The sequence below is a fragment of the Podarcis filfolensis genome (genome assembly GCF_964270895.1).
Source record: "Podarcis filfolensis genome assembly, chromosome: 6".
Lineage (NCBI taxonomy): Eukaryota > Metazoa > Chordata > Lepidosauria > Squamata > Lacertidae > Podarcis > Podarcis filfolensis.
In genome coordinates, this window is record NC_139609.1 from 72,006,005 (window position 1) to 72,025,022 (window position 19,018).

The 19,018-nt window shown below is 46.9% G+C and overlaps 1 protein-coding gene across 1 annotated transcript; it reads left to right on the forward strand.

Annotated features, from left to right (window-relative positions):
- The first annotated feature begins 623 nt into the window (after positions 1-623).
- Positions 624-17,504, forward strand: MYL9 (myosin light chain 9). Its single transcript, XM_083619255.1, has 4 exons — positions 624-1,350; positions 11,235-11,442; positions 15,282-15,443; positions 16,063-17,504. The coding sequence occupies exons 2-4, from the start codon at positions 11,259-11,261 to the stop codon at positions 16,233-16,235; spliced, it is 519 nt and encodes a 172-aa protein (XP_083475381.1). The 5' UTR covers positions 624-1,350; positions 11,235-11,258; the 3' UTR covers positions 16,236-17,504.
- The last annotated feature ends 1,514 nt before the right edge of the window (positions 17,505-19,018 follow it).

A 19,018-nucleotide genomic window follows, 5' to 3' on the forward strand; every position in this document is an offset into this window, starting at 1 on the left:
AACCAGATGGGACTTCTTAATCTAATTCTTAATGGAGGGTAAAGGTAAAGGGACCCCTGACCATTAGGTCCAGTTGTGACCGACTCTAGGGTTGCGGCGCTCATCTCGCTTTATTGGCCGGGGGAGCTGGCGTACAGCTTCCGGGTCATGTGGCCAGCATGACTAAGCCGCTTCTGGTGAACCAGAGCAGCGCACGGAAATGCCGTTTACCTTCCCGCCGGAGCGGTACCTATTTATCTACTTGCACTTTGACGTGCTTTCGAACTGCTAGGTTGGCAGGTGCTGGGACCGAGCAACGGGCGCTCACCCCATCGCGGGGATTCGAACCGCCGACCTTCTGATCGGCAAGTCCTAGGCTCTGTGGTTTAACCCACAGGCCACCCGTTTCCCTACTGGAGGGTAAGGCAGCCTCTAATTTCAAAATTTAAAAGTACCGAATGGATGGAAATACCGCAACAAGAAGCGTGCTGCAAGACATCAGCGTCATACAATTCTCCTCTTCGGAGCTCCTGCATGGTTGATTAGCAAGTGAATCCCCCCAACCAATAAAATAAAAAGTTCAGCGTCCCTCGACTGGGCGGAGGCAGCCCCAGGTCACCGCGGCTGCGATACCAGCCTGCGCCACAAGGGGTCGGGGCCGAGACGTGTTTGCTTTAACTACGGAGGGAGGGATAGAGTGGAAGAGGAAACATCTCTCAAAATTAAAAGAAAAGTCGGGGTGGAGGAGATTTTCATGTGTCTATGCTTTTATTCCGTACGAGGGAAAAGCAGGAATGCTGGAATTCTGCGCAGGCACAAGCTGTGCGTTGGGGAAAGGAAAAAATGCCAGTAATCCTGCGCCCAGGAAGTTTCTGGCTTTTAAAGGTTTCTTTAATAGCTTTGTTTAAACTCCTGCACCCAACCAGCACAGAAGGGCGTCCTTGGCGTCGCTTGCAGCCTTAAAAAGGAAGCTGCTTCTCCATCCTCTCCATCGGCTGCTCCCGGCACCGCGAAGCCTCTGTTGCTTCTCCCGGTTCCCCTCCTCCCCAGCCCGGACATCATTTCATCTATATAAGGCAGAATCCTCGCTTGCCGTCCTCTTCTCTCCGTCCCCAGCCCCGCGTCCCCCGGCTGGGCTGCTGCCACCCGCACAGCTCGGCATTCTTTCGCCTTGTATGGCCAAATCCTTTGGGGTGGGAGGGAACCGTTTGGGGAAAGTCTCGGCTCCATTGGCCGCCTCGTCCGCCCGATCCCGCTCTTTCCAGACCAGGGCGATTGAAAACAACTCAGCTAGAAGTCGCATCTTCTCTGCGGGGATCGCGGGGGGAAGCGCTTTTCTCTGCCGGCTTACAACAAGTTTCTGTGTGACAGGTAAGCGCCCTTCCTTGGATTCCCCTTTGTTCCGTGAGGACGGGGCTGGTGGGTGGTCAAGACCAGGGTAGGGGCGAGAATGCGGGATAACTTGCTGCATATGACCCAGGCACTCATTAATCCGAAGTAACTAGTCCCTGTTGTCTTTGCTGCGGCAAAAGTAACTAGTCCCTGTTGTTTTTCGCTGTAAGAAACTAGCTGGCCTCCCCTGGTAATTTACTGCCTACTGGTTTCAAGACGCATGAGGTGTATTAGGAATGGTGACTCTAGGAAAGGAAGGTTTCTGGTTATTTATTTCAGCCTTCCCCAAGCTGGTGCCCCCCTGGAGATGTTTTGAACTACAACTCCCAGCAGCCCCGTTGCCGTACTTCCATGGGAGCTGTGGCCCAATGCATCAGCAGTGCTCCAGACTGAGGAAGTTCGATTTCCTTATTGTTCAAGGCAGCATACACAGTCCTCCCTCTCCATTACACCACTGCAACAATCCAGTCAGTTAGGTTAAGCTGGAAAAGAGAGAGGAGATGGGAGGAGAAACTGGTCCTGAGCCACACAGTGAGCATCATGGCTGAGCGGGGATTTGATCTTGAGTTTCCGCAGCGCAGGTTCAACACTTTAACCACTGCACCTCACTGTCTCTTAGTGGTGGGGGCGGAGCCACTTTTGCCACTCTTTAAGCACCTTGCCTTGAGCATAGCAGCGTTGTCCCCCAATGCAGAGCCCTCCTGATGTTTCGGACTACAATTCTTTCAACTCCAAACAACTAGAAGTCTGGGAAGACTGTTGAAGTTTACCCAAGAAGTGCACAAGCTGTGGGATGTGATGTGACCATCTCTTGATTTTTTGAAAGGTTTCCCTAACTTCCAGCATACCCCCCACCCTGGGCAGGAGAGCAGGGTAATGTCTTGTAGTCCATGTGTTCACCTTCTCAATACAAGAAATCCAGAGTTAGAGCATACCCAAAACATAGCTCCCCATCCTCTGCAAGCGACAGGCGCCCCCGTACCCCAACAAGGAGAAATGTGTTCCAGAGAAAGAAATGCCGACTGATACTGGAACAAGTGAGGGTCAAGCTCACTGGGGTTGCACAGCGACCTGTTTGCTCGTCTCCAGAATCTGTCACCCAGCCTAGCAGCAGGAAGCCTCACAGGTCAGTGACAGAGCAACTGCTTGGCCTGCAGAAGGTTGCAGGTTCCGTTCCCAGCAGCTCCAGTGCAGGGCTGGGAATGCCAGTCAGTGTAGCTCTGCTGCAAGTCAGCAATCAGTATAGTGGTACCTCAGGTTACATACGCTTCAGGTTACAGGCGTTTCAAGTTACAGACTCCGCTAACCCAGAAAAATTACCTCGGGTTAAGAACTTTGCTTCAGGGTGAGAACAGAAATCGTGCTCCGGCGGCGCAGCAGCAGCAGGAGGCCCCATTAGCTAAAGTGGTACCTCAGGTTAAGAACAGTTTCAGGTTAAGAATGGACCTCCAGAACGAATTAAGTTCTTAACCCGAGGTACCACTGTACTGAGTTACATGGACCAGTGGTCTGGCTTGCTATGTTCTAGTGATCAGCACAGTCAGTGTTTCACGTTGAACTGATATACCTGACATTAAACAAATAATCTACTAGCGGAGGGCACCCTTAAAAGAGTCCTCAGGTACACCCCTGGAAGACCTCATCACTAGTCCTCCCCTAAGTGTAGAATCTTGGCGGGCTGTGAGGGATGTCTGCTTACTCATGCACTCTGCACATGCTCAGAAGGGCCCTTTTTATTACTACTTTGCATGTTCGAAAGTCAAGAGAAACACTGAAAAGCAGTTCCAGGGCTGATCCCCGGAAGCAACTGAGCTCTGTTGACAGTGATCTGTGCAGTCCACACAGCTGGCTTTGTGGGTCTGGAGCAGAAATGAAATGGCTCTCTTCTGGCCTCTGCCCCATCCTCCCATTGCAGGCCAAACAAAAAGCAAGGAAAGACATTGATCTGAAGAATTGTGACACACCACTGCCATACTATGAGGTTTTCTCTGTCCATCATCAGAGGGGAAGGGCCATAGCTCAGTGGCAGAACATCTGCTCTGCATGCACAAGGTTCCAGGTTCAATCCCTGGCATCTCCAGGTAGGGGTGGGAGAGATACTTGCCTTGCTGGGGGTTGGGCTCAATGACCCTTGGGGTCTCGTCCAACTCTATGATTCCATGACTCCTTGTCTGAAACCCTGCAGGCTTGCTGCGAGTCAGTATTAAGCTAGATGGACCAATGGTATGACTCAGAATAAGGCATTTCCTATCTGGGCAGGTAGGACTTGCCGATCAGGAGGTCGGCGGTTTGAATCCCTGCGATGGGTTGAGCTCCCGTTGCTCGGTCCCTGCTCCTGCCAACCTAGCAGTTCGAAAGCACGTCAAAGTGCAAGTAGATAAATAGGCACCGCTCCAGCGGGAAGGTAAACGGCATTTCCGTGTGCTGCTCTGGTTTGCCAGAAGCGGCTTAGTCATGCTGGCCACATGACCCAGAAGTTGTAAGCCGGCTCCCTCAGCCAATAAAGCAAGATGAGCACCGCAACCCCAGAGTCGGTCACGACTGGACCTAATGGTCAGGGGTACTTTATCTGGGCAGGTAGCAGGGAAGAGGGCATTTACTGAATGAATGCGTACAGCAAACATGGGATGTTACCAATAATAATAATAATTAATAATAATAGCCTGGCGTGCAATGGGATACCCAGGGGTTGGGGATGAAGTGTCCTAACTCCACAGAAGCAGGTTTTTAAACAATTTCCAATTAAACTTTTTATTGCATTAGCCATAGGCCATGGCATCATTCAGAAGGAGAAAGAAAAAAGAACAATAACCATAAAAATAATCGGGCACAGACATACAATAAAACCACGGTCACGGCTACTAAAATTATTTGTTGCATTAAATAGAATAGAATAGCAGAAGATTCTCAGGTAAGATGTGCCAAATTAAATATCTGAATCCCCTTTGCAGTTGACCGCTATTTTGTCTAGTTCCTTCCTCCTGATCTGCTTAGCTGCCAGCGCATCGAGTGCTACTTTATAAGTAACAAAGTCACTGGTGTCGCTCAGCAGCCATTTCACCCTTTCCACCCTATTCAAATGTGTTCCATTCATAAACAAGGGTTTTATAAATCGGTCTCTTGGGTCTATATATAACAGGTGCTGCAATAAAGAATGGCACAGGTCCTCGACACAGGGTTGTCCACACAGACAGAGTCTCTCTTCGTAATGTACTTTGCCGTACAGTGTATATCTGGAAAGATGGTGTGGTGAACAGCATGTCTGATGGAGGTTCAACGCTCTAGGACACGGGAGGGCAGCTCACAGCCCAAAGGCTATATGCAGCCCATGCAGACCTCTCTGCTGCCCACCACAAGTTCACTATCCCTCCCCTGTCACCCCCAAAATAGGAATGTGGGAAATTGCCTTTTGCTGAGTGACACCATTGGTTGATTCAGCCCAGTGATGTGTACACTGGCCACAGGTCTCTGGGATTTCAGACAGGGCTCTCTCGCAGCCTGGAGATGCTGGCAGTTGAAGCTGGGACTGCCTGCATGCAGAAAATGTGCTCTGCCATGGAGTGAAGTGTACAGATAGGTCAAGGGAAGGGAAGGGAAAGGAAAGGAAAGGAAGGAAAGAGAGTGGCCGCAGCAGCTGAATGGCCAATTCAGTGCCATTTTGAGTTTGCAACCTCACATGGTGCTCTTGACCTGCTAGTGTGGGTATACCAAAATCCTGCTGCAAAATAATATTCTTTGGCCTTAATTCAGCTCACAGTGGATTTATTTTTGTCTCAGCTGCAAAAGCAACAGGTCAAATTCCTAACATCCCAGGCCTATGACTTCAGTCCAACAAAGGCAGAACAAAACAGTGGCTTGCAACACCACTGCAAAATCAGCATCTAACCTGGGGGGGGGGGGCGGCGGAGAGAGCCCAGTACACTGCTACCGTCAGGGCCATGCAAGTTCTTTTGGGTGCCAGCACAGGACATTTTACTCCCTGAAGCCAAGTCCTAATGGGGCCGCCTGCCCTGCTGCAATCACTATTCTTTTTTTTAAAGAATAAAGCATTGATGCACTATTCAGGCACCAATTCCTGCCTTCATCAATCCCTCCTCCATCTCAGCTATTGTCTGTAAATTCACCCTACTGCATGCCAAGGCTGGTCCAGGTCTTCTCGATTGGTAAAAGCAAATGAGCACTCTCAGTAGCGTAGGAAGGGGGGTGCGGTGGGTGCGGACCGCCCCGGGTGTCATCACTGAGGGGGATGACAAAATGGCAAAAATATGTGTTTTTGAAAAAATAACCCCCGCACCCACCACACGCCCCTTCCTACGCCACAGCAGGAGCACTCTCCCCTCGAGTGATTTCCAGAAACCAGAAGCATTGCTGCCTCCAACTTTGCAGGCAGAGCATAGCCTTTATGGCTAGTAGCCTTCGACAACCCTCTCCTCCATGAATCTGCCTAATCCAGAGGCGTAGCTAGGTGGGGGCACTGGGCGTCACACTGCGGGGCCTGCAGCGTGCCTGAGCCACACGTCTCTCCTGATTGGGGAGGCGGCGGGTGGACTGCCTGCAAGCTCCACACTGCTTTTTCAAGCAGCTCGGGGCCTGCATCCGCCCACCACCTCAGCTGCCCTTCAGCTGAGGGGGAGGCTGCGGAGAGGTTCCACACAGTACACCCTGCCCTGGCTCACTCTGCCCCCATGGGTGGTTTGTGCTGCCCCCGGCTGCAGGGTGCACACGCCGCCCCAGGCACCCGAGCGGCTAGCTATGTCGCTGCTCTCATGCAGCCAGTTTTTTTAATCAGGGAGATGTATCATTTATATTCTCCATTTGACAGAAGAAAATACTTGTCCTGCAGCCAGGAGCAGGTCCTTTAGAATAGGTCAAGCTGAGTTGAGATACCTGCTTATATGGAGTATTGACGAAAGGTCTTATTTTATTTTTTGGAAACGTCTTACTTTATTTTGAACGTTATGCACACAAAGTATTGAGAGCTAGTGGAGACCTGATTAGAATCTCATCTTTAGCACAAACTCGTTTTGATCCAAGGATAGATAGGGGAACATGTGGGCCTCTGGATATGGTTGGATAATAGCTCCCATCACCCCAGCCTGCTGGATGGGATCTGTGTCACCTGCGACTCAGTAGGAAATATCCAGGGATACTGGAGAGCTGGAGACAAACCAAGGTAGTGACACAAAAACAAAATGTGTTTCTGGGTGCTTCCCAGACAGAAGCTTAATACAGTACAGTGGTACCTCGGGTTACAAACACTTCAGGTTACATACGCTTCAGGTTACAGACTCCGCTAACCCAGAAATAGTACCTCGGGTTAAGAACTTTGCTTCCGGATGAGAACAGATATTGTGCTCCGGCGGCACGGCAGCAGCAGGAGGCCCCATTAGCTAAAGTGGTGCTTCAGGTTAAGAACAGTTTCAGGTTAAGAACGGACCTCCGGAACAAATTAAGTACTTAACCCAAGGTACCACTGTACTGTAAATGAACCATTCAGACGTTGCAAACTGGTTGTTGGCAACTTAAATGGATTTTTCCTGGAATGGGTGAAATCCAGATTAAAAGTGGGAGGGAGCAATACGGGGTGGCATTTTGATGCTGCAATTTTTTTTTTTTAATTCCATGCCTGAGGGGGACCACCAATCCCACAACTGACATCCAGTCTGGCTGTACCCTGAGTTCCCTCTGTGACTGATGGGAGGAAGATGTCTGCGCGTGATCCCAGATGCACTCTGAACAGCTGCCTCCATGGCACCTGTTTGTGCCTATGGAACCTCTGCCTGAGTGTGTTTCTGAAGGAGGAACCTGCTTCTCAAGAGGGACTGCAGTAGTGCAGGTCCCCCAAACACAGCCCCTAAGGAATGCAGGAAGGGCTCCCATCGCTTATTGGCTCTTGGCTTCTGCTCCCTGCAAGTTCCTCTGTGATACGGCTAATGGAAAGGAGGCAGCTGGTGACAAATGTAATGTTGGGTAAAGTCCCACTCCAGGCAGGAGGACAAAAAGGCTTTTATCCTCTTTGTAGTGGGAGGTGTATCGAAGCCTTGAACTAATCATCTTGCCCCCCTTGTCTTCCTGGGGTTGGCAGAAAAGAGCTCCTCTCCTAGTCTGCGCTAACAAGCTAGCCTTTGAGCTCGGCAATCATTGTCTGGGGGCAGGGCTGCTCTCCCGCTCTCCCTTCATCTACCCTTCTCAGGATTGCTAAACAGCAACGCACTCACTCCCAGCGTAACTGCTGGGCATGCTCTTATCAGCTACCTAAATGCGTGGTGTTGTTGTTTTATTAAAAAAAAAAATTAATTCCCTGGAGTTAGAGAAGAACAAGGAGCTGGGTATTTTTAGTCCTTGAATGTGTGTGCCTCTTTAGCAGGTACACACACACAGAGGGGGGGGGGAGAGAGAGAGAGAGAGAGAGAGAGAGAGAGAGAGAGAGAGTTTCCCACAAAGGACTGCATTGCACAGAAAGGAGCATCAGGCCTGTACTTTCGCATCGCTTTCCACCAGGAAGGGATTTACACACACACACACACACACACACACACACACACACACACCCTAAGCTTCTCTGGCAGCATGGAACTGGACATAAGAAGACCTGAATTTAGTTTGCCATGGCAGTTTCTGGAGAGGGAAGGAAATTGTTGTGTCATGTCTTCCAGACACTGACTAAGCTTGAAAGCAGGGCTGGCCCTACCATTAGGCAGAGTGAGGCAACTGCCTCAGCCAGCAAATGCTTGGGGAAGGAGGCAGCAGCCTCCTGGCTGTTTCTCCTGAACCCCTTGGCTGGAACCCCCTGCCTGCACCCACTGGCCTTAACTGGCTTCCTGCCAGTATTTATATAAGATACAATTGCTGGTCCAGTCTGCATTTGGACTGGGGGTGCCATCTTGCCCTTCAAGCAGCAAAATGTGCCTTGAACCAGTCCTGCCTGAGAATTACAGAATCGCAGAGTTGGAAGGGATCACGAGGGTTATCTAGTCCAACCCCCTGCAATGCAGGAATCGTCTGCCCAATGTGGGACGTGAACCCACAACCCTGGGATTAAGAGGCTCATGCTCTACCAACTGAGCTATCCCATGAATGGAGCAAGCTAGTCCAAGCCCTGAGTGGAGAAAGGCTACAGCTAGTGGCAGAGCACATCCTTTGCACAGGTTCAATCCCTGTAGCTTCAGCTAAGGTTAGGAATGTTACCTGCCTGAAACCCTGGATAGCCATTGCAAGTCAGTGTAAGACAATACTGAGTTAAATGTTGCCAGTGGTCTGCCTTGGTAAGTGGTCTGCCTATGTTCCTGTGAGGTCTAAAGTGTGTGTGTGCGTGTGTGTGTGTATGTGAAACATGGGCATACGTACATATATACAATACAGATATAGATATTTTAAAATTCCTGCCCGTTCTTCTTCTGATGAACTGGGAGGGAGCATCTAATCCTTATTAACAAGCTCTAGCTGTAGGAAAGAGCACAGATCCACATGCCACACTCTGCCTGGCTAGACAGAGCGGGTGGGGAATGGAATGCTAAGAATCTGCTGGGAACAGATAATTTCCTGCTTATTCCGGAATAGGCCCAGCTCCTGCATCTTGCTTGCAAGCCTGTCCTTATGAAAAGAGAATCAAAGAAAGACAATTTAGCTAAGGGTTGGTCCTTTAGAGGGAAGGATCTACTGGTGGAAATTGCCCCAAGTTTCTGAAGGTATTGCTTCTGTCTCCCTAAGAAACCAGACACCAGCAGTGTAATGCTCTACACATCTGCTTAGAAGTAAGTCCCGCTGAGTTCAATGGGACTTACTCCCAGGTAGATGTATATACTAGGACTAGAACCTAAATGAGTAGCAAGTAGCATTGCCATTTCTCTCTCCCTTGTCTGCCTTCCCAACCCCCCCAAAAATGGGTTTGTGTATCTTTGACAGCTGATTGTCAGGCAGATAGTGAACAGCAAAGGCTTTCACTATCCCCTATAGCTACGTATGTTGAATTTCCTGGGTGACTCTCAGGCATTAGGCTAGATGGGAACAATGTATATGCATGCACAGGGTAGCTCTCCCAACTCAAGAAATGGCGAGTTCTGGTGCAGTGAGCCATCTGAAGAATGGGAAGTGGTCTTCCTCACAGGTTTGTCGCAAGGCTAGACACAGTTTACGCTGGTGATTGCAATGGGCATGCTTTTTCTGTTGCTTTCAAATATCTCAAATGTGTCATCATGATGCAAACCTCCCCATCCCACCGAAGGCAGCCCTGTTGAGGGAAGTTTTTTATGTTTAATGCTGTATTGTGTTTTTAATATTTGGTTGGGAGCCGCCCAGAGTGGCTGGGGAAACCCAGCCAGATGGCGGGGTATAAATAAATTATTATTATTATTATTATTGCAGAAGCTCAGAAATGGATTCCCAGCTTGCCTTGGATGGTATCCGCAATACAAAGATTTGAATAGATTACTAAAACTCTTCAAGATGCCATTTGAAGATGGTTGTTTTAGCCAGGAGATTCAGAATGCAGCATTTGCTGAAGGCAGGGAAGCGGGGGGGGGGGAGTATTGTGGCATCAGATCTTAAATTCTTCAGATAACATCTCCAAAATGTGAAATGATTAAACATTAGGGCAACCAGATGGAAAGGAGGACAGGGCTTCTATCATCAATACAGAAGGAGTGGTGTATTGGAACAGGGATGAAGCACCCTCACTGATTACACTGCCAGGACAATGGTGGCATCTCTTGGGGCACTCTGTGGCTCCCAGTACGTTTCTGAGCACAATTCAAAGTGTTGGTGCTGACCTTTAAAGCCCTAAACTGCCTTGGTCCAGTATATCTGAAGGAGCGTCTCCACCCCCATTGTTCTGCCCGGACACTGAGGTCCAGCGCCGAGGGCCTTCTGGCGGTTCCCTCACTGCGAGAAGCCAAGTTACAGGGAACCAGGCCTTCTCGGTAGTGGCACCCACCCTGTGGAACACCCTCCCACAAGATGTCAAAGAGAAAAACAACTACCAGACTTTTAGAAGACATCTGAAGGCAGCCCTGTTTAGGGAAGCTTTTAATGTTTAATAGATTATTATATTTTAATATTCTGTTGGAAGCCCCCAGAGTGGCTGGGGAAACCCAGCCAGGTGGGTGGGGTATAAACAATAAACTATTATTATTATTATTATTATTATTATTATTATTATTATTATCCTCTGCATGCCAAGAAATCAGGGTGGTTTTTTTTCCAGAGAGAAACCCACCAGAAAAGTCAAGCAGAGGAAGAGACAGGTGCCATTAATATGCATGGCTAAGGTTTCGATGGGCACTTTGGGGATAATGTTATTGAGTGCACACAGTAAATAACTGGATGTACAAATGAACCCACTGACAATTCTTCATGGATTTTTTTAAAAGATGCAAAACCAGAACATCAGAATTTAGTTAGGGGTTTGTTAACTGCTGCTAAAATATTAATTGCTGCTAAACCTCTGCTCCAATAATTCCAATGAAGTGAAAATGGTTCATTAAAATAACAAAATTAATGCTTAAAGGAAAGTGAGTGATTTGAGAATTGGCAATCTACCTTATTTAGTACATGAAATCAGAATGTGTTAGAATTATTGAAAGCCTTTTCACTGCTATCAAAAGTAATTATCTGATTACTTACTTACAAGATAGAAATGATATAATATTTCTAAAATGAGGTAATAGTATTTTAAAGAACATATTATCTATGTTTGTGCTATATAATAGTGAAGATACAAATTTAATGTAGGACGATCTGGTAGTAAATTAGCAAACATTCAACCGTAATACGTATTATGTCATCCATAGTCTGTAAACTTTGTATATTTAAAAAGGCTAAAAGAAGAAGTATTATAAGCAAACAGTCTGTTTTGTTTTTCCTAGTCCCCTTCCAAAAACTCCACCAAGATGTCGAGCAAACGGGCCAAGGCGAAGACTACCAAGAAGCGCCCTCAGCGTGCGACTTCCAATGTCTTTGCCATGTTTGACCAGTCGCAGATCCAGGAGTTCAAGGAGGCTTTCAATATGATTGACCAAAACCGTGACGGATTCATAGACAAGGAAGATCTGCATGACATGCTGGCATCTCTCGGTAACAAAGCAGCATTGAGTCAAATGCAATTTCATTGTGAGCTGGCGTGGCTCCGGGGCTATGAGTGTGACCTGTGAACCAGAAAGCCCTCCCTTTCAATCTTACCTCGGTCAAGAACTTGGTAGATAGTCTTAAGGCAGGGATGGGGAACCTCTGTCTCTCCAGAGGTGGCTGCACTGCAGCTCCCATGATTCCCAACCATTGACCAGGCTGGTTAAATAGTTATTTAGTTTGCTTGTTTTATTAAGCCTACATTTAAATTGAATTGAATTGGGGGAAGTGGTTTTACTGTTGCTGTTGCTAAAACAACTGGGCGTCAGAAACCTTTGCCAAGCTACTGCAAAGCAGCCAGACATCTACCAAAGATCTTCATCTGCCTTCTGGCCATCTCTTGCTCAAAGCAACTAGAGATGTTGGTTCCTCATCTTGTAATGATGGTGCCAATACCTTTACATTAGCAATGAGGCTCCTGTGGCCCCTGCTTTAATCTCATGTTGCCCTAGAGGCACTTTAGACCCATTCTTGCTCTCTGGATCACAGTAGAGGAAGGTCCATTGGGGTGAGTCAGGCACTTTCCTACCAACTCCATTCTGCCCCCAGATAGCCTGCACTTGCTTGCCTTCTTACTTTCGGCCATTCCAGGCACTGCCTGTCATTTTACATGCCCTTGTGGAACGTAACACAGAGATGGATTTAGCGCAGCGCAACCAGTTCTACTCCACTGGGCGCTGAGCCTAGGAGGAGCCACAGGGCGTCATAACTATGACTGAATTATACTCGGAGTCGAGTGTGGATTTCATGCTCTTTATTCAGCTCATAGTAGCGAGGAATGAAAGTTCCCCCACAATATCTGCTTTATATACATTATTTATACAATGGGCCACACGTGATTGGCTAATTCCGGGATTCTCCTGTAGGCCAATCAGGTTGCGGATTCACTTGCACCTGGAGCTGGATTGGGTGGCTCCAGCGGACCAATCATACTGCTGCATTGTTCTAGGACCAATCAGACTGCAGCATTCTGAATCCTATTGTTCTAGGACCAATCAGACTGCTGCATTTGGGATCCTATTCAACTCAGTACATAACACTGACATAGTGAAATGAGCAGAATGGAAGGTGAGAGGCGGTGGCACGCACCAGATTTGGGGCTTGCACAGGGTGTAGCTGAAATTTGAAAAACCAAAGTCTGCCCCTGATTAACAGAGCGGAGGATGGAGACAAAACTAGAGTTACTTGGCTCTGTTGGTTATTGGCTGTAGCTCCACCTACTGCTTTTCGCCAATGGCCAGCACTGATAGACAATCCCTCTGGGAATTGCTTCACCTCCTCCATTGTGTGTGAGAGAGGGGGAGAGAAAGAGAGAGAGAAGGAGCCATGGCTGTTATGCAGTGAATCAGGAGGTAGGGTGGGAGTTTTGCAGCAGAGGCAGATTTAGGGCAGCATGACCGGTTCACCGACACTGGGCACTGAGCTGAGGGGGCCGCTGCTGGGCATTGCAACTGTGACGTAATGCACACACAGAAAGGAAGGTGAGAGGTGGGGCAGGGGGAAGGCCACCAAATTTTGGCCTCACACAGGGTGCTGCTGACATTTGAAAGATCAAAGAACACCCCTGCTTGCAATAAGCCATGGAATATGAGGGAATGTTGGATTATTCAGCATCGACAAAAGAAAGTTATTCGCACGTAGTTAATGTATGAAATCTGATCCCACAAGAGGCAGTGATCCACATCTTGAAACTAGGAGGGAACAACATGGGGCGGGAGAACTTGTTCATTTTAACAAGCCGAAAGAAGTCTGATGGCCAGGCCTAGCCTCTTATTCCCAGAAACTCCCCCTGCCCCAGAAACCCAGGTCAGTTGCTAAATCAGGCAGGGCAGGGCTGACCTCAAATGTCACTCGGAAGCCTGAAGCCCTTGATCAACTGCAGAGCAAAAACTTGCTCAAATGGCCAAGGGTGAGAGATGATGGGAACTGCAGCCTAGCAACATTTGGGGAGCCACAGGACCCTCATCCCCCTTGCTCAAGGCTTCAGATAGTTTTGGGTAACTGTGTTTTGCAAAATAGGGGTCAGCCATTGCTTCTTTGTCCCAGAATCCTAGGTGCAACCTGAGGCCAGCAGCATTTAGCAGACACTAATCCAATCCAATCCAATCCATATTCAGATTAAGGTTGTACGCACACCATCCATTTAAAGCACATTTAAAATATATGACTTTTCCTCAAAGAATCATGGGAACTATAGTTTGCTAAGGCTGCTGGAAACTGTTGCTGTATGAGGCTTAAGCTGTCTTTTTGTGGGGTGGGGATGTGCTTTAAATATATAGTATGTACACAGCCTGAGTCTAGTTGCGATCTTATGGGTGCCATGTTGTTTATTTATTTTGTTCTCCTCTTTAACCCCTGCTTTGCATAACCCATCCTGTGAAAGAATTAGGAAGAACTCAAAATTATGGTCACTATTTTGTGACTTTCTGGTTGGTCCTAAAAAAGGGATTGTCCAAATTGTGGATTTTGGGACAAACAAGAACAGATTCAGCTTCTGGCAGACAGGCTTCTAGTCACCCCAGGCAGACTCAGACTCAGTGTGGTGACAGTTGTGGGATGAAAGGGTCCTCTATGAATATCCAGATCACAAAGGCCAGCCTGCATTCTGGACACTCACTGAACCATTGTCAAGCCCATTTCAAGGCCAGTAAATTCATCCTGGGTAGAGAGGTTGTGGAGACTATAAATTAAGGAAATAAAATGGTTGAGAGAACACCTGAATGCAACGAAAGGAATTAGGAAGTCATCTGATTAGTACAGTTCAGAGTTTAAAAACTTTTTAAAGCATGGTATTTGTACAGATGACCACTAGAGGGCACTTAGGTAGATAAAAGTACATATTGGTTTAATGTAGAGACTGATGAGCAATACAGGAGTACTAAGTCATCCTGACTTGGCAGTATTTCCCTCCTCCCAGGGTATTTTTCCCCTTTCAGACAGCCGTTCCTGATTTGCTACCTTGCATTTTGACTCATCATGCTTGTCTCCTAACTAAGCCATAACCCCAGGACCTGGTTTTATAGGCCATTTCCAGGGAAGCTCCTAGGAAACTTGTCTTCTTCGTGAGCAAAGGGCCCTTTCACCTTTGAGGATAAGGTCACAGGGGCGTTTTATTGCCCTAGTTTAGTTAGGCCACTAAGAAATGTTTATATTTAGGTTTCTGTTACGAATCCCTTGCAGGGAAGGAGCAAACTTCACACTGCTAGGATACAGTCAAGGCAGCTGACCTGGACTGAGCATACTGTTAACACTTTTGGACACTTCCCATCATTATGATTCCTTCTATCATCCACATCTTGTACACGAGTACAAACTGAGGTTGCAATCCTATGCCCACTTACCTAAAAGCAAGTTCTGTTGAACTCAGTGGAACATACTTTTGAATAGGATTGCACTGCAGCTCATATCATCCCTGACCCCTGGGCCTGATGGAAATAGCAGTCCAACTCATCTGGGTGGCAAGAGGTTCCCCATTCCTGGTGTAAAGACAAATGCCTACCAAAAAGCATTGTTGTGCTACAGCCAGAACGAGAATTAATCTTGAAGATACAAGTGCAAGGATGGAGGATTCCAATATATTTACATTCTCCTCCTCCTCCTTGTTGTTGCTGCTGCTTTGCTAGGTGAATCCAGTTCCAATCCCTCAATTTTTCTCTCCTCCGGTCACAGATAGAGAAGGCAATGCAGTGGCCACATCTTGTGGGGCTCAAGCAGTGAGCTTGAATTGCTCTGCTGGGCCAGGGCCTTTCAAACGTGGACTAATCTCTCATCTGACTTGTACCTTTCAGGGAAGAATCCTACGGATGAGTACCTGGAAGGCATGATGAGTGAGGCACCTGGGCCCATCAACTTCACCATGTTCCTCACCATGTTTGGAGAGAAGCTGAATGGAACTGATCCGGAAGACGTCATCCGCAATGCTTTTGCTTGCTTTGATGAGGAAGCCACAGGTATGTTCCATGCAGACCACCTCTCCATTGCAAACTGGATATTCTAAGATAGGTTGTGGCAGCAGTTAGAGCCAAACAAACATGCTGCTGTGTGTCAGCAGAAATCTTCACACATATCTGAGGCCAAGGAAGGATACAGCTGGCTCTCCCTTCTTTCATTCTGCTCACTTGCCTCCTCCACAATCAGTTCAGACTGTAAACTCCTGGAGGCTGGGATCTGTGCCTTTGGATTGTACTACTCGGTGAAGCACTATGTACACTGTTGTTGCCAGCAAAATAACAATAGTGATTCAACCCTTAATAAGTGAGGAGGTATGCTTATTGGAACGGAGGCTGTAATGAGACGGAAGCTTACTGGCCTCCCTTTGCTTGGAAATGAATAAAATAAAATAAACCCTCAATATTAGGCAGGAAATAGCTATGGCCTGGTGTGGATTATTTTATTTCAAATAAAATTTGTCTGCCCAGTGGGACATAGGCCCACAAGCCCTTGAGAAACACTCAGTAGCAGCCAAAGTGAAAACATTCTTTATCTTAGAGGGCCGCCTCAGAAGTGACCTTCCACTAATCTCACATTTGGTTCTCCACCCCCACCCAATCGTCTCTGCCATTCATACAGGTTTCATTCATGAAGACCACCTGCGGGAACTGCTCACCACCATGGGTGACCGGTTCACGGACGAAGAAGTGGATGAGATGTATCGAGAGGCCCCCATTGACAAGAAAGGCAACTTCAACTATGTGGAGTTCACCCGCATCCTGAAGCATGGAGCCAAAGACAAAGATGATTAAAACTAAGAGATTCCGATATGCAGTTGCCCCTGTTTTAAGTCCCATTCCCCTTACTCAAAGATTCCCTGCTGCTGTGGTCAAGTGTCAGAGTGGGCTAACCCTGAAATATTTCAACAGAATTAGCCCTACCTCTAAATAAAGAATAATATTTTTGCATGTAAACCCCCACCCACCCACACCCCAGTGTTGATCCTTTACGAAGCGACTTCTCAATTTGGAGGTCTCATTGAGTAAGGTACTTGTGAAATTTGTCTTTTCAAAGGAGTCTAATTGGAAACATTTTTGAAGAGGAAGGTAGAAGGGATTCTGAAGATGCAGCTACCTGTCTGGCTGTGTTCAGCACATCTGTTGGGGGGGGGAACCCATCCAGCACTGGATCTAATATAAGTTAAGGAGGCCTGATTAAATTGCCCTTTGAGTCTTTAACTAGAAAACTGATGCTTCTATTATTACCACTATTTATCACTTATATAGCACTTTAAACTTGCAGAGTGACTTCCCATCTACCACCACAACTCTGTGGTGTAAGACACTGTTATTCCCAGCTCAGGCAGACATGTACCCAGAGCCGCACACAATACCTACAGAGGTGAGACTTGAACCCAGCTCTTCCAGATTCTAAATTGAACTTTATTATGCTAGACCATATCAGCCTTCCTCGCTGTTTATCTTGCACCCATTCAAAACCCACTGGGCATCAATCCAGCCTTGGGGTTGTTGTCTATCCTGATTTAGATGGCTTGGTCCGTTTTGCCCTTGTGATACTTTGTGCACAACTAACACCTTTTCATTTGAAGATTGGCAGAGCACATTCCACACACCCCACACCTGTGGAACAGAGATTCACTTGACTTTCCCTTTGTTTTCCATTTCATCCCAAATTTGTGTTGCCTATTGGGTTGTGGCACTGGTTAAAATTAAAGTGACTGCTTCACCAAGTCATCCTCTCTTTGGTCTCAAATCCAGCATTTTGTGATTTCTTGCCGGCTACCTGAAAAAGTTGAGCAGGAAGAGCAGAGCACAAAAATTAAAAGCTCACCTATCCACTCTACATCTACCTTGATTTTGGAAGAACTTGCTATCGTTAGTCCCTTCCTTTATGAAAAAGTATAATTTTTTGAATATAGCAGAAGACCATCTATGACCCATCCTGGCTAACTTTCCAGTCCATAAAATAAGGATGTAGCCTGTACAGTTGTTGACAATCAGACCAAAGATTTTGAAACTGAAGGGGGAAAAGGAAATTGCCTATAAAGAGTATAATACGAATATGTTCTGGCTCATTATTTGGTTTTCTTCTCTATTGGATGTGTTTGAAAACAGATGTATTAATTATATACACTTATTATATCTAAAGAATGGAACAAGAACTTCTTTTAGCCTTTCATGCAGCCTTCAATTTACATGCCTGAACTGAATATAGCCTAAAACAAGAAGCCAATATTATTGGGTGGTTGTGCACAAATTTGCATGATCACCTAACTCAAGGAAACTCAGACTATGCAAACACTCACACCTACTAATTTGCTGAAATTAGTAGGACTAAAACCTCAAACCTATATATGCATATTCAGGAGGCAATCACATTTGAATTCAATAGTGCTCAGGTAAGTGTGCACAGAACTGCAGGCCACAGTGAACCACCAAACACTTAAACACCATTGGCTTTGATGGTACACCCAGCTTTCTCTAATCATGGTCAATGTCTTTAGGATCAGGAGGTAAGTCTAACATTTTCTGTGAAAAGCAGAAAGCCATCTACAACAGTTAGGTCAATAACTAAACTTTTAAACATATTTTGCATTAGAGCAAAGGTCGAAGGGCCTCATGGCGCTCTCAGCTCTGCCTATTGACTGGCTCTCATTGGAGCTAGAATACAGGCAAAAAAAGCTTGTTAACCCAGTCCTCCTTACTGTGAATGCCAGCAGAGGCTTACGCACCCACTAGGCATTCATAACAGAAAAGGATTATTGAATTCCTGCCAACAGCGTGAGCTGCAGCAAAGGTTCTATCTGTTACATCCTTGAACCCACCTCCTTATGCAATGTAGCACCTCCTTTAGGCCAGTGCCTTGACTCTTACAGGGGTGTGAGTAAGTGACCGGTATGATAAGGGGAGAATCCTTAGGACTGGGGATTTCAAGGAGGGTGGGCAGGTGGGAGTCTCGGGCTGCTAGTTGCCTATCCCCGTTTCCCCAATTTCCCCTATGGCTGTGTTTTCTGTCACCTAGCAACTCAATAGCATGTTAAGCATACAGAGGTTCCTCTCTCCATCTTCTTACTCCAGTGTCCAGTGTATTTTACCACACTAACTACAACAGTCACCTCTAACCTTGCCCACATATATTAGAGATGACAATATATGTAGAATTATAGAATTGTAGACTTAGAAGGCATCTAGTTCTAACCCCTGCAATGCAGGAATATGTAGCTGTCCCATACAAGGATTAAACCAGCAACCTTGGCCTTATCGGCACCATGCTCTAACCAACTTAGCTGGAGTTTGCCATAATGTGTGCAGAACAGGTTGGGTGTTGTTGTTTTTTTGGTGGAAGAGAATCTCTGGCTTTTGTCTGACAGGAATGTAGCCTATGATGTCAAGTCTACATCCACTGCTCCACTCAGTTTTTTGTCTCTGACCCTGCCCATCTGTGGTACAACACCTTAAGAAGGTAGTCCATGTAGGAAAGTGAACTTTGGGTTGAAAATAATGTTTCCTCATCCATGAAGATTATGGAGGAGGCTCTCTGCAAAAGGCGATCTAGCTATCTGTTTGAGGACAGA